The sequence below is a fragment of the Eubalaena glacialis genome, chromosome 15, assembly GCF_028564815.1.
Source record: "Eubalaena glacialis isolate mEubGla1 chromosome 15, mEubGla1.1.hap2.+ XY, whole genome shotgun sequence".
NCBI lineage: Eukaryota > Metazoa > Chordata > Mammalia > Artiodactyla > Balaenidae > Eubalaena > Eubalaena glacialis.
The window spans coordinates 77242340-77256057 of NC_083730.1; the positions used below are offsets into that span (position 1 = coordinate 77242340).

A 13718-nucleotide genomic window follows, 5' to 3' on the forward strand; every position below is an offset into this window, starting at 1 on the left:
AGAAGAACAAACTGTAGAGGAGACAAGAGACCATTCTGTTTCTAAACCATGAGCAATTTTTTTTTTTCTTTTTTTTTTTCATGAGCAATTATTTCTCAGCTCCACGTCATACTCTTTAGTTGCGACTTGACCGGAAGAAACTTGGACTCAGCTCGCAAACTCCAGCGCCTACACGAGAGCTGCTCCAGACCGGCAGAGGGAAGCATCTCTGAGAAAGATCCTCCAACACACAGCAGTGCCCTCCTTAAGTACCTCGTTTAAAGGAAGCTTCCTGTTGGTTGGAATGGCACCGATATCATCCAATGGTTGTCTGTATCAATACGGCTTCTCCAGACAGACGTTGACCCCAGCCAATAGATGGGGGCGCTGTCCGCAGCTTCTAATTGGCTGCTTCGTTCACCTATAAAACATGCAAGCCGGCGAGAGGCCCTCCTCTCGCCAGGCGTCCTGAAGTGAGGTTCGTTCGTAACTTGCAGTCTCACCCGGGACTGGCGGCGGGGAGGATGGGGCTCTTCGGGGATTCTTTGGAGGGGCGCTTCGGGACTGCAGGGTCTGGGCCTGTTTGGCCTGGGTCGCGGCAGCGGCAAATGCAGCCCCGGGCCGGGCCGGGGCGGCGGGCGCCCGCGCGTGGGCTGCTCCACGTGTGCCTTGGGATTGGAGCCCGCCATGTCGTGGGGACTTGTGTCGGGGTGTCTTGAGCTCCCTTTCTCTCCTCAGTGACATCGTCTTTAAACCCAGCGTGGCAATCCCTGACGCACCGCAGTGATGCCCAGGGAAGACAGGGCGACCTGGAAGTCCAATTACTTCCTTAAGATCATCGTAAGTGCGGGGTGGGTCCCAGCCGCCCACCGTGCTGCCTCGGCCCCGGGCACTAACAGGGACAATCAGCAGCCATGTGCTGAGTGCCTACTACCACATTAGGCCGTTTTAGGCAAATCTCATTTAATCTTCCCAATTTCCCGAGATCCGCGCCTCTCCCCCTCCCTGTGTTGCAGGTAAACAGGCTCAGGCACGTTAAGTGGCTCCTAGGGTGACAGCATTAACGGCCACGTCTGTCGGCTTCCAAATAGCGCTCATCGTACTTTTACTCCCCTGCCTCCTTGTTTGGGAAGGTCTGAGGCAATGAGTGACTCATTATAAAGAGTTAGGTTGTTGCATATTCAGGTCCTATTAGTCAAGAAACTAAACTTTAAGTGAATGCTTTCTCTTGGATGGCCTTGAGTTGGGTCTTCCCCTGCCTAGAAATGCTAACCATGCTGCTCTTCAGGCATTAGGATGCGTTGTAGAGTTTAGTCCATTGTATTCTTCCCCATTTATTCAGGGTTTCAGACTCACAAAAACTTAAAAGAATTGTAAAATGATCACATACCCACAACTTAGGTCCTACAAGCAATATTTTACCATATTTGCTTTATCTTGTATTTTGAATAATTTAAATCTAACCTTACTTGGAAGAGTATTTTTTTCTATTAATGCAGCTGATATGGTGAAACAGAAACATGCTTCATGGTTGGGAAAAATTAAAAATGAAAGTTACAATTAAAATTTTTTGATTGAATGTAGAAACATAATTTTCACCATTCATACTCAGCAAGCAAATCTTTGACAAATCTAGCGTTGTTTTAACTCGGGCAGCTGGCAGTAGGAGGAATTGTCCCAGTCTCTGAGACATTTCAAAAGCATAGAAGAAAGGGAGTGAGATGGAAACCAGTTATTGTGGGATTTGGTTTCTCTTACTCTCTTCCCTCTTTTGTCCTGTGAAACGTTGCTTGTTTGTGGCTTGTTTCTGTAGCAACTTCTGGATGATTATCCAAAATGCTTCATTGTGGGAGCAGACAATGTGGGCTCCAAGCAGATGCAGCAGATCCGCATGTCTCTCCGAGGGAAGGCCGTGGTACTGATGGGCAAGAATACAATGATGCGCAAGGCCATCCGAGGGCATCTGGAAAACAACCCAGCTTTGGAGAAGTCAGTTCATCCCCCTGGACATCTTTATCCGCCCTTCTCAGTGTCCTCCCTTTTCCTGGAGAAGAACGGTGCTAGAAAGTGACCATCTCCCATAAACTTGTCTTTGCAGACTGTTGCCTCACATCCGGGGGAACGTGGGCTTTGTGTTCACCAAGGAGGACCTCACTGAGATCAGGGACATGCTGCTGGCCAATAAGGTAAGGGGAGAATCAGGTTGGTTGGAGAGACCTTATTAATTTTGGCTCCTTAAAAGTGACAAAACTGACTGTTCTTAGGTTGTGTCTGTGGAGAGAAGACCTCTCACTGTTTCTCATTTTTTTGTTCAGGTGCCAGCTGCTGCCCGTGCTGGTGCCATAGCCCCATGCGAAGTCACTGTGCCTGCCCAGAACACTGGTCTGGGGCCTGAGAAGACCTCCTTCTTCCAGGCTTTAGGCATCACCACTAAAATCTCCAGGGGCACCATCGAAATCCTGGTGAGTGGACCTGGCTTGCCAGCGCTAGCCGGGTTCGGTTGCTGCCGACCTGCTGGATGTCCAGGTGTTAACTGCCAACTCCCTTGTTCTTCAGAGTGATGTGCAGCTGATTAAGACTGGAGACAAAGTGGGAGCCAGTGAAGCCACGTTGCTGAACATGCTGAACATCTCCCCCTTCTCCTTTGGGCTGGTCATCCAGCAGGTGTTTGACAATGGCAGCATCTACAACCCTGAAGTACTTGACATCACAGAGGAAACTCTGCATTCTCGCTTCCTGGAGGTACACGCTGCCCATTCCAGGCCCTTCTTGCATTAATAGTTGAGAGCATGTCTAGCTTCAGACTGAATCCTGGCCATGCAGCTGACTAGCAGTGTAATAACCAGGGACAGTTGTTTAATCTGTACCTCAGTTTCCTTGTCTGTAAATGGCAATAACAATATAAGATTGTTGAAGGATCTAATGAATTAATGAATGTAAAGCCTTAGAACAGTGCTGGGCACATGGTAAGGGCTGTTACTCTAGGGCGTGCAGTAAGGTATGAGATTTTGAGTAGTGTCAGTGAGTCAAAAGGAATGAGAAGATGAGGTAGTTAATACATCAGTGTTGCCAAGTACCCTGTCTTGGGAAGATGGACTCTTTCAGGGACTGTTCTTGCTTAGTTTTTGCCACTAATATATCCTCTAGTTAACAAGGTGGTAGGAGATATAATTCCTTTTTTCTTGGATGAACGGAACATTGCAATTATACATACTCAACTCCAGTTACTTTTGGAAATCTCACTAGTGGATGAAATTCACTGTGGAACTAATTTAATGTTTTTCTCTCTTGGAATGCAATGGTTAATAGTTTATATTTTCACAAGATGGTGGCTTTTGAAGTAAATGCCAACATCATGGTATAGGGAATGCCCATGTTGAGAATAACAGCCAAAAGCATTTATAAATTATTGGGTCTGAATTTCCCTGCCAGAAGCATTTGGTGTGAGGTGAAGTGTCCTGTGTGAGACTAATATACTAATCTAGCAAGTCTTGTTTGCTGTTGAGCTTTGCTTGGACTCAACAGCAAAGACATCACACCTGAAGTGTGATTTTTTTCTTTTTTTTTTCCTTCCTTCCACAGGGTGTCCGCAATGTTGCCAGCATATGTCTGCAGATTGGTTACCCAACTGTTGCATCTGTACCCCATTCTATCATCAGTGGGTACAAGCGGGTCCTGGCTTTGTCTGTGGAGACTGATTACACCTTCCCACTTGCTGAAAAGGTAAAAAAAAATCCACCAGGACCACAGCAGACCTGACAGTTATTAGCAGGAGGATAAATAGCTGCCTGCTGAGTTAGTGTTTTTATAATAGTGTTTTATGTAGCAGATACATTTTTAAGAGTATAGATACTCTAGGGGGACTGGTTCCAGGGCTCCCCACGGACACCAAATCCATGGGTGCTCAAGTCCCTTGTATAAAATGGTGTTATGTTAAATAACATTTCTAGGTTACTTACAATACCTAATACAATGTGAATGCTATGTAAATGGTTGTAAATACAATGTAACTGCAATGTAAATAATTGCCCCCGTGCAGAAAATTCAGGTTTTGCTTATCAAAAATTTTTTCCTTTTTTTGATCAGCGTTGGTTTAATCTCTGAATGTGAAACCTCTGGATACAGAGGGCCAACTGTATACTTGAGGTTGGGAGGCAGGGAGGTGTGTCCTCGACTTTAGAAATTACAAGAGACTTAAAGAGGGTTTAGTTAACAGGTAAGAGCTGGGCCTAAGACCACCAGGCTATACCCAAGCTGTCCTGTCTGGTCACTTCCAGAGGAAGATTTCACTGATACGGAAATTGGTCCTTAAAACTAGAGCTCTGTAGAGGCTGAAAGGTTGTGGGTAGTAGGGGGTGTAAATGACTATTTTGACCATGAACTTTTCCCCTTGCTTTAGGTCAAGGCCTTCTTGGCTGATCCATCTGCATTTGTGGCTGCTGCCCCCGTGGCAGCTGCCAGCACTGCTGCTCCTGCTGCTGCCGCCGCAGCCCCAGCCAAGGTTGAAGCAAAGGAAGAGTCGGAGGAGTCGGACGAGGACATGGGATTTGGTCTCTTTGACTAATCACCAAAAAGCAGCCAACTCAGCCAGCTTTATTTGTGAAACAAGGAAATAAAGGCTTACTTCTCTTTACAAGTCTCTGGATTTTTCATTTTGTGCATTTTGAGGTTATAGTTCTGTGTGCTAGAAACTAAAGCCATGGTAAAATCATAGAGCTTTATTTGGAGTTGACATTTGGTGTCCTCTGTGTAAGAAGTGAAGTACTGCTCTCCTAGCATCCTGTACTTTTTGTGGACCCAGCTTTAACTGTATTCTTATTAAATGGAATTGATGCCATGACCATCAGGCCACTATCCTGGGTCACTCCAAGATACTTCGAGTAGGGTGTCATATTGAGATAAGCACTGGATGAGTGCTGCCAGGGTTTTTCAAACTGGGTGGTGATGTAATTAATGATGAGTTTAGTGGTGACCGTTATTTAAGGAGATAGAACAGCTGATGCTGTAGGTGTTGTGAATCTTAGGTTTCACTTATCGATTTGCACTGGGTCACCCAGTAATGTGCTAGTTGTAACCAGGTCTCAAAAGTTTGAAAGCCGTTGCTAACAGGGACAACTGAACTGTGCAGACCATATTTGAACTAGTTACGGAGTTGGCAGGTATGCATGCTGAATAAAACTTAAGCAACTCTGGATCATGAGGCCCACTACCCGCAGCCTCCCACCCTGTGGTCTTGTCTTAAGGAGCTGTCCCCGGGCAGGCTCCTCTCTCAGCTCCAGAGTCCTCCCCTGACTGCCAGGTATACCCCTGTTTTTAACCCTCACATTGTCCACCGCTGGGGTACAAACTCTTAACAGGATAAGACACGAGTTGGCTGCCTGCGTTTTAGCGAGCTCAGTTCCTGTCATCAAGGAAGCTCCTCTAGGAAGCATCTAGGACACACTTCTGTAAAATGGTCTTCACGCAGGAGAGGCTCACACGGGTGTGTCTGGGCCGGACCTGCGCACTCGTGGGTCGATGGCTGCAGGGCGGTCTCGCCGCGTTACAGACCCTCAGGGACCCTCGTCTCCCACGAGGCCGGGCTGAGAAAAGCCCTGGGGAGGAGGCCTTGATAGTCCCCGGCGCGCACCCCGGTACCCAGTCCAGTTGCCCGCCTCGAAGCCCAGGCTGCCGCGGCCGCCATCCCGCCCGGGGGCGCCAGGCCCCGGGCCCCAACGATATCCCGGCCTCGCTCTGCGGTGTGGGCCCGCGCTGTGACCCGGAAGCGCTCCGGAAGCGGTTCCGGAGTCAGTGCCGGCAGGATGGCGGCGGACACGCAGGTGAGGCGGGCGGCTGTGAGGCCAGCGCGGCCGGCGACTGGGCGCGGACGGCGGCGGTTGGGCCGGACCGCTAGTGCCGCTGGCGTAGGGGGTCGGGGGACGGCGGCTGGGGAGGGCGCGGTCCAGAGGCCGCTTTGGGCCGGTCCCTCTCGGACCCGGCTTCGTCCCGGCCCCCGGCCCGGGTGGCGCGGACCGGCCGCGGGCTCGAGGAATCAGGGACTCTGGCCTCGGCGGCTGGAACCCGTCGGGCCCTCCCCGATTCTGGAGTTGCCGAAGTTCCCCTTTAAAGTAGTCTCTGCTCCATTTCTCCGAAGCCCTCCAGCAGTGAGCCTCGGCCAACGCCAACTCCCTGTTAAACTTTGTATTCAGCAAATATTTCTCAAGCACCTACTATGTGCAGGGATTTATAGCATATTCTTTGGATTCATACAGATCTGAGTTGGAGTCTTGGTCAGTTTCAGTTTCTCTGAGACGCTGGGCAAGTTTCTTAACCCTGCCAATTCTCAGTTTTTTCATCTATAAAATGGGGCTAAACTAGTACCTGTCGTGTAGGGTTGTTGTGAGGAGTCAATGAAATAAAGTAGGGCTCCATATATGTTGATGGTTGTTATTAGATCCAGCGTTAGATAAAAGAACTGTCACAATTCAGGAAGTCTTGTCACCTAGTGTTATCACCTGTGAAGTACCTCATAGTTAAGGGAAGAGCTGGGGAAGACCTTTTTCCTCCACCCCATCCTCCTTTTAGCCGTGTTTTAGGGTGAAAAGACAGCATTATGGGAAAAGGAAATGGGTCTCTAAAGGACAGCGTGGCTCACTTGGGTATCGGGGTGAGGAGATTAATTGATTTTGATAGGGAGGCCCTGAGGCCAGAGAGTGACTCCTTAAGCTGAGCATTCAGAAGATGCGAATTGCGAGTTTCCTGTGCAAGGGAGGGGCTGTTAAATTTTTTTTTTTTTTTAATATTTATTTAGGCGGCGCCGGGTTTTAGTTTCGGCATGCGGCCTTCTTAGTTGCGGCTCGCATGTGGGGACCTAGTTCCCGACCAGGGAACGAACCCGGGCCCCCTGCATTGGGAGCGCAGTCTTACCCACTGGACCACCAGGGAAGTCCCAGGGGCTGGTAATTTGTTCCAAGTTTGTTATAGTGAATCCTGGAAAGAAAAGCATAGTCTCTTGGGTATTTTGAAAAGGGTTGGGAGAATACACACTGACTGTGTAACATTAAAACTCAAATGCAAAAAAAATCTCTCCAGTGCTGTTGTTCAGTATGGTAGCTAGTTAATTAATAGCCAACAGGCTACTTAAGTTAGTTAAAATTAAATGAAATTTAAAATTCAGTTCTTCCGTTGCACTAGCCACATTTCAGTGCACCGGTAGCCATATGTGGCTGGTGACTACTGCATTGTATAGTGCAAAAGAACATTTCCATCAACACAGAAAGTTCTTCTGGACGGTGCTACTCTAGAGAGAAACCTGTGAACATTTAAGCTCTTTGCATCTGATCTCACCAGCAAATGACTTCTCTGAAGGATCTTCCTCAGTTTTATTCTGACAGGATCCCAAGTGGGTAACATTCATTTTCTGATTAAGAAAAAGAAGAGCCTTGAACCTGAAATGCTCTTTCATCTTTGGGGGAGAAACTATAGCCAGGAATTTAATATTAGCATGGAAAAACAGCTATGTGAGAATTTTAGGTAGAGGGTGGATTATATATACGCATCTATTTTTGCTATCTCCTCCAGCCTCACTAAAACTAGTAAAGAGTCGGAAAAAAAAATGAGAATTGGGAGAATGGGGAGCAGACAATAGCAGCAAACTTTGGGAAGCTAGAAAGTGATAAGTGGTAAAGGATTCAGCAGACCCAAGGGAAATGAATCCTAAGCCAAGTTAGGAAAGCTGAGAACCAACCTGATGTACGTTGCAGAATCTCTGACAGCTGGGAATTGGTGGTATCAGCTAACCTTTGGAAGTGAGGGTGAGTGGGGAGGGGCTAAGTTAGGAGGATTGGTTGAAAGCCCTTTTCAGATGCAGTCAGAGCCCCAGCTTTCTTTCTCCATCTTGGCAAAAACCTGGAAGTTCTCTTTCTGGAGAAAACTTTTGTGTAAAACAGGACCACACAAAAGTGTGGGAGGTCCAATATCCACGGAAATCATCAACAAAATAATTCAACATACTTTCTGCGAACTGAAGCATGTGTTTTCAGATCAAAAATGCTCAGCACAATGGATGAAAACAGACTCACAACAAGGCACATTAATGTGAAATTTTAGAACCTTGGACCCAAAAAGAAGATCTTAGAAACTTCCAGGGGGGAAAATCAGGTCTCAGACAAAGGATCAAGAACCAGAATGGCGTTGAGTTTCCCAACAGTACTGAAAGCTAGAACTCAGTGAAGAAAGGTCTTCAGTATTCTAGGAAAACTTCAACCTAGAATTCTGTACCCAGATGAACTTCAGGTAGGAGGCCAAAACATTTTCAAACTTGCAAGGACTTTACGAGATGGAGGATGTACTTTACCCAAACACAAGAAAGAGTACATTTTCAGGGTGATAAACTGAGTCCCAGCTGTAGGAGATCACCCACCAAATTGGGGCAGGTCGGAAAGCACTGGGAGAGGCTTCTTCAGGAAGATGGAATTTGGTAGAATACCTGGTCTGCCTAAATGTATTGAGATTTAGACAAGTGGCAGAAAGTTTGGGATTGAATTATTAATTAGAACAGATAAGGCAAACTGAGGTAAGGAGGGAATGGGCATTGGGAGCTGTTATTTAACTCCAGGGTTAATTTTTAAAAAGCTGTGCAAGAGAGTAAACAGTTTATTAAATGGAAATTGAATACCATTTGCATATCATGTAAACACTGAATTACTGGGCTAACCCATATTATGAAACAAAGGAATTGTGTCAGGGATATGGGGAGGGTCTCTGGTGGGGTCGAAGAGGGAGAGAGGTCTTTGGTAGAAAGGCAGAAGTAGCAGCACAAGCAAATTATTTAGAGATATGGCGATAACTACCGAAATAATCAGCCAATATTGGTGAAAGAGATTGTCCTTGTGTGTGAGGGCATGCGACTGGTCTTTAGAGCAAACCTCCCAGAACTTTTTGACTCTTTAATTATATACGTGAATGACTATAAAAACAAGAGACAATATTAAAACATAATTTGTGTAGAAGACAGTTTTTTTTTTTTTTTTTTTTTTTTTTTAGAAGACAGTTTTGGATATGATTTTATTCATTGCTAATAGAATTATAGCAGGGATTTATCTGTAAGAAGAACTCAGTACTATTTTATCTCTCTATGCACCATTGAGTCTTACTCTACTAATAAGGCCTGTCCGTGAAATACCCTCAAAAGAAAAAGGGGGTGGGTGTTACCCACTTGGGTCTTATTATGCCCTGCTCAACTGCTGATGTATCCACAACCTGCCTGCTTTGTAGCCTGTAGAATATTGTTCAGGAGAAGATTTTCAGGAATATTTGCAAACCGCCCCTCTTTCTAGGTCTTATGCTGATGTCCCTGTGCAGGGGATGCAGTTGTGGTGACATGGATGGTGGTTGAAAGCTAAGGACTTGTTAGCATCAGTTTTTAGACCTGTTGGTTTCAGGTTTAGTTTCAGAAATGCAGGTGCTGTGGCCCGCAAGTCCAGTCTGAGCAGTGGCTTCCTCTCTGGGAGTTGGTTTCCTCATCACCTGTGAAATGGGGATATGGTGCCTGTCTGGAAGGCTTGCTGGTAGTAGTAGCTGATTTTATGCTCGGGATGAGAGGTAAATGCTCTACATACAGTATCTCATTTAGTCTCTGTTTAACAGTCATGAGGTAGGTGCTGTTACCTGCATTGTATAGATGGGGAATCTGAGGGTCAAGGAAATGATATGATTTGACTGAGTTTCCACAGCTGGTAGGAGGCAGAGCTGGGATTCAATTTCTTAACCTTTTACCTGCTAGTCAACTGTGTTTATGACTTGCTAGGATACTCCTTCTTATGGGAGGTTTACAAGAGATAATATAAAGGGAACATACCCGGCATTTAGTAGGCCCTCCCTAGATTTTGCATAGTTTGGAAGGGATATTTTCTGTCCTGAGGTCTTTGCCTTTGACCTTGCCTCTTTTTGTCCAAGTTTAAATGAAGTATACTGAGTGGCTGACTGGTTGGGTTAAAAGCAGTACATCTCACTCAATTGGGGGTGATTGTGTCCCCCAGGAGATGTTTGACAATGTCTGGAAACAGTTGGGGTCGCCGCAGCTGTGGTGGGAGGATGGGGTGCTGCTACTGGTGTCCATTGGGTAGAGGCCAGAAACGCTGCTCAAAATCCTACGATGTATTAAAGGCAGCCCCCAAAGTCAGGAGTGTGGAGGTTGAGAAACCCTGGGTTAGAGAGAGCTTCACTGAGTTCTGCACCTCCCACAGCTCGCTCGCGCTCTCTGTCTCCCACCCGCCCCGCCACCACCCCCCGGCAATGTTTTGTAGTTTGATTGCTGAAATTTTTCTCTGTGGGCTTGGTCTTCACAGGTTTCTGAGACACTAAAGCGTTTTGCAGGGAAGGTGACAACAGCCAGTGTGAAGGAACGGAGAGAAATCCTCAGTGAGCTGGGGAAATGTGTTGCTGGAAAAGGTATTTGTTTTCATTTCATTGATTTCATTTCAAAATAAATTGGGTTCTCTGTTTAGAACCATGGCCTTCTTTTCCCCTCACAGCAACTTCTGTCTTCACTGTCTATATTTGCTTGTTATAATCTGCACTGAAACAGTTGGGTTGGTGGAGAGTTTATCCTTCTAGGCGCCAAACCTTTTTACCAGTTTTAACCATTTTGATTGGAAATAGTTCTAAAAGATACCAGCAATCTTTCTTAAGTGATTTATTGGATGGAAAAACATTTTCTTTTCTTTTTTTTTTCTTTAATTAATTAATTAATTTATTTATGGCTGTGTTGGGTCTTCGTTTCTGTGCGAGGGCTTTCTCCAGCTGTGGCGAGCGGGGCCACTCTTCATCGCGGTGCCCGGGCCTCTCACTGTCGTGGCCTCTCCCATTGCGGAGCACAGGCTCCAGACGCGCAAGCTCAGTAGTTGTGGCTCACGCATGTGGGATCTTCCCAGACCAGGGCTCGAACCCGTGTCCCCTGCATTGGCAGGCAGATTCTTAACCACTGCGCCACCAGGGAAGCCCAGAAAAACATTTTCTTTATGACCGGGGGCACCATTTTTCCCAGTCAGTGTTCTGTGAAAACAAGCAAGATGGTATCAAGTGATTGGCCAGTAAAGGATTCCAAGATCATGTAAGTTTGTGAGATGTCACATTTTATTTTATTTCTTTTATTTTTAAATTTCTTTTATTTATTTTTGGCTGTGTTGGGTCATCGTTGCTGTGCGTGGGCTTTCTCTAGTTGTGGCTAGTGGGGGCTACTCTTCGTTGCGGTGTGTGGGCTTCTCATTGCAGTGGCTTCTTTTGTCGCGGAGCACGGGCTCTAGGCGCACAGGCTTCAGTAGTTGTGGCTCGCGGGCTCTAGAGCGCAGGCTCAGTAGTTGCTCCGCGGCATGTGGGATCTTCCCGGACCAGGGCTCGAACCCTTGTCCCCTGCATTGGCAGGAGGATTCTTAACACCTGCGCCACCAGGGAAGCCCAGATGTCACATTTTAATCCAGTGTTTCCTTGAACCTCTTTTTTGCCAAAAACCTGTTCAGGGTCTGGGCAGCACATTTTGGGAAATGCTGAGCACATGTAGTTATCCTGATTCTGCACCATAACCCGAGGGCTCTTGCTGCAAATTATGGGGCATGTATAAGACTAGTGTGCCTTCAACCAATAAATGCTCATTCGTTTTTGAGTTTCCTTTTGGTGTGTTTTTACTGTACAGCATTGGTTCTCAGAATGTGGTCCCTAGACCAGCAGTATCAGCATCACCTCAAAACTTGTTTGAGATACAAATTCTCATCTCCACCCCAGAGACTCAGATTCACCAAAACCCTGCAGGTGGAACCCAGCGTCTGTGTTTTAACAAGCCCGCAGGTGATTCCTGTGTTTGCTGCAGTTTGAGAACCATGGCGGTATAGAATTGGGTCTCCGTTTCTGTCAGCTTTCACTTCTTGTTAGGAAAAAGCCTACTTCCTACCACCCTCTTACCCCCATTCTCATTCGCTGCTTCTGATCTACTGTTGCCTGGTTACATACCCAAGCTTGTTAAAGTAGTGTGTAAATTAAGTAAATTGCTGTTTGTGAGCTTCTGAGAGATTCTTCTGTGGATCAAAAGTTTAGCATATGAGTGTTATGGCACCTTCAAAAGTCTTTCTGGTCACTTCTGAACAGAGTTCTAGTTAGAAAAGGCTGCCATGTGACAGATGCTAGCTGGACTCCCTGAACCATAATGGCTGACTCCCTGCTAAGTAACTGCTGAATACTACACTTTTCCCCATTTTGTGGAGTAAGGAGTTCAACATGTGTGGGTGAAGTTTATGAACTACTCAGGGCCTTTTCAGGGTGATTTTACTCTTCAGTCACCCTGAAATTCTACAATTCAGGGTGAATTACGTTTGTAAAATGTTTAGTAGCCTTTGATATACAAGTTGATTGGGGGAAGTTAACCTCCCATATGAAATCGTTAATTCTCAATTTCCTAATTTTGAGTCTGAGGAGGAGTCGTTGCATAGTGATAGCTCTTCTGGCCTCTCCTTTTGTTAGGGTAGCAAGCAGGTCACCAGGTGAGTTCATCAAAGGTGGTGCAAGGTGTTTTCTGCCAGGGCGAGGAGTTGAAGTCTTCCTCAGAGCTGTCAATGCAGATGGTCAGCCTGGCTCAGCCCAGTCTGGCCCTGAGGCCTCTGATGCTCTCCTCAGTCCCACCTCCCTGTACTTGAAGCCTGAGACTCTGAGGCGGTGTCTGCTGTGCCTGATCTTTCCAGTCACAGGCGTCCAGTGCAGAGTCAGAGGTGAAGGGCTCTGCGTTCTGGCCATGGCTCTGCCACTTACAGGCTGTGGGACCCGGTTCAGGTTACTTAACCTGTGAGCCTGTCTCCTTGGAGTGAGGAGTGAATGAGAACACATGGGGACGGTGCTTGACTCGGTGCCTGGCTATGGTCAACGCCCAGTGTCTGTTAGCTGTTATTACTACTGTTCTCTTAGCCACAACCTGTTCCCGGCTCCAGTCACTCTTCTCCTCCGTTACTGAGGTAGCCTCAAATCAGATGGACCAATACCAGGCTCAGGGCCCTGGGGGAGCTGGGTGCCCGCCCCTCCTTCATTCCCCATGCCCCCATCATTCGGGTGCCTGAAGTGTGAGGCCCTGTGCAAGCCCTTTGTGGGCCTCCTGCTCTTGGTGCCTCCCACGCTGGTCAGTCTGACACTCAGCGTACATTTCCCCCTGTCAGACCCTCCCCTCTTTGTCTGCGGGCTTCAGTCTGGCATGCAGAACCTGTCACAGGTTGGCTCTCCATTATTGAGCACTATTGTTTCACCAGTTTCTCTTTCACTCAGCTGGCGTGCTTGGTTTTCCATGCCTTGGTTTCTTCATCTTAAAAATGAGCTCAATTGCAGTACCCACCTTACAGGAATTGAGTTAATGTATATAAAATGCTTAGAGCAGGGCCTGGTGCCTCATGAGCACTGGTTAAGTGTTGGTGTTGTTATTCCTCCTCCTCCTCATGCGCCCTGCACAGGTATTGTGCCTTCTTATCCCGTGCACTTCTGCTCATGTTGTTAACACCACTCTGCATGCAGGCCCCTCTTTCCATTTGTCCACAGCCTACTCATCTGTTAGGCCAAGCTTCGTGTCCTTAAACTCTTCAGAAACCTCTCTGTTATAGGTGTTCTTCTCTTTTCTGATCCCTCATAGTACTTTAGTTTTGTCCTATGTTTTAAAACCAATTATTAGAACGTACATAAAGAAAAGTACACATGTCATAAGTGAACAGGTCGCTGAATTATCACAAACT

General features: G+C 46.8%; 2 protein-coding genes across 3 annotated transcripts in view; both read left to right on the plus strand.

Moving 5' to 3' along the window:
- The first annotated feature begins 414 nt into the window (after nucleotides 1–414).
- On the plus strand, nucleotides 415–4615 carry RPLP0 (ribosomal protein lateral stalk subunit P0). Its single transcript, XM_061170256.1, has 8 exons — nucleotides 415–457; nucleotides 718–819; nucleotides 1793–1968; nucleotides 2078–2165; nucleotides 2295–2441; nucleotides 2536–2721; nucleotides 3562–3702; nucleotides 4379–4615. Exons 2-8 carry the CDS (start codon nucleotides 766–768, stop codon nucleotides 4541–4543), a joined length of 957 nt encoding a protein of 318 aa, XP_061026239.1. The 5' UTR covers nucleotides 415–457; nucleotides 718–765; the 3' UTR covers nucleotides 4544–4615.
- Nucleotides 4616–5768: 1153 nt separating this feature from the next.
- Nucleotides 5769–13718, plus strand: part of GCN1 (GCN1 activator of EIF2AK4) — a 56323-nt gene continuing 48373 nt past the window's right edge. For both annotated transcript variants that reach the window (XM_061170392.1, XM_061170393.1), the window contains exons 1-2: nucleotides 5769–5798; nucleotides 10308–10410. In XM_061170392.1, the coding sequence (XP_061026375.1) occupies nucleotides 5781–5798; nucleotides 10308–10410 (121 nt within the window). In that variant the 5' untranslated portion in view covers nucleotides 5769–5780. The remainder of the gene's footprint in view (nucleotides 5799–10307; nucleotides 10411–13718) is intronic.

Bases quoted from the DNA above. Each gene is read 5' to 3' on its own strand.
- RPLP0 (XM_061170256.1), top strand. From the start codon at position 766: ATGCCCAGGGAAGACAGGGCGACCTGGAAGTCCAATTACTTCCTTAAG. The intron at 2,442-2,535 runs GTGAGTGGACCT...CTTGTTCTTCAG, and splicing joins GGGGCACCATCGAAATCCTG to AGTGATGTGCAGCTGATTAA. The intron at 2,722-3,561 runs GTACACGCTGCC...TTCCTTCCACAG, and splicing joins TGCATTCTCGCTTCCTGGAG to GGTGTCCGCAATGTTGCCAG.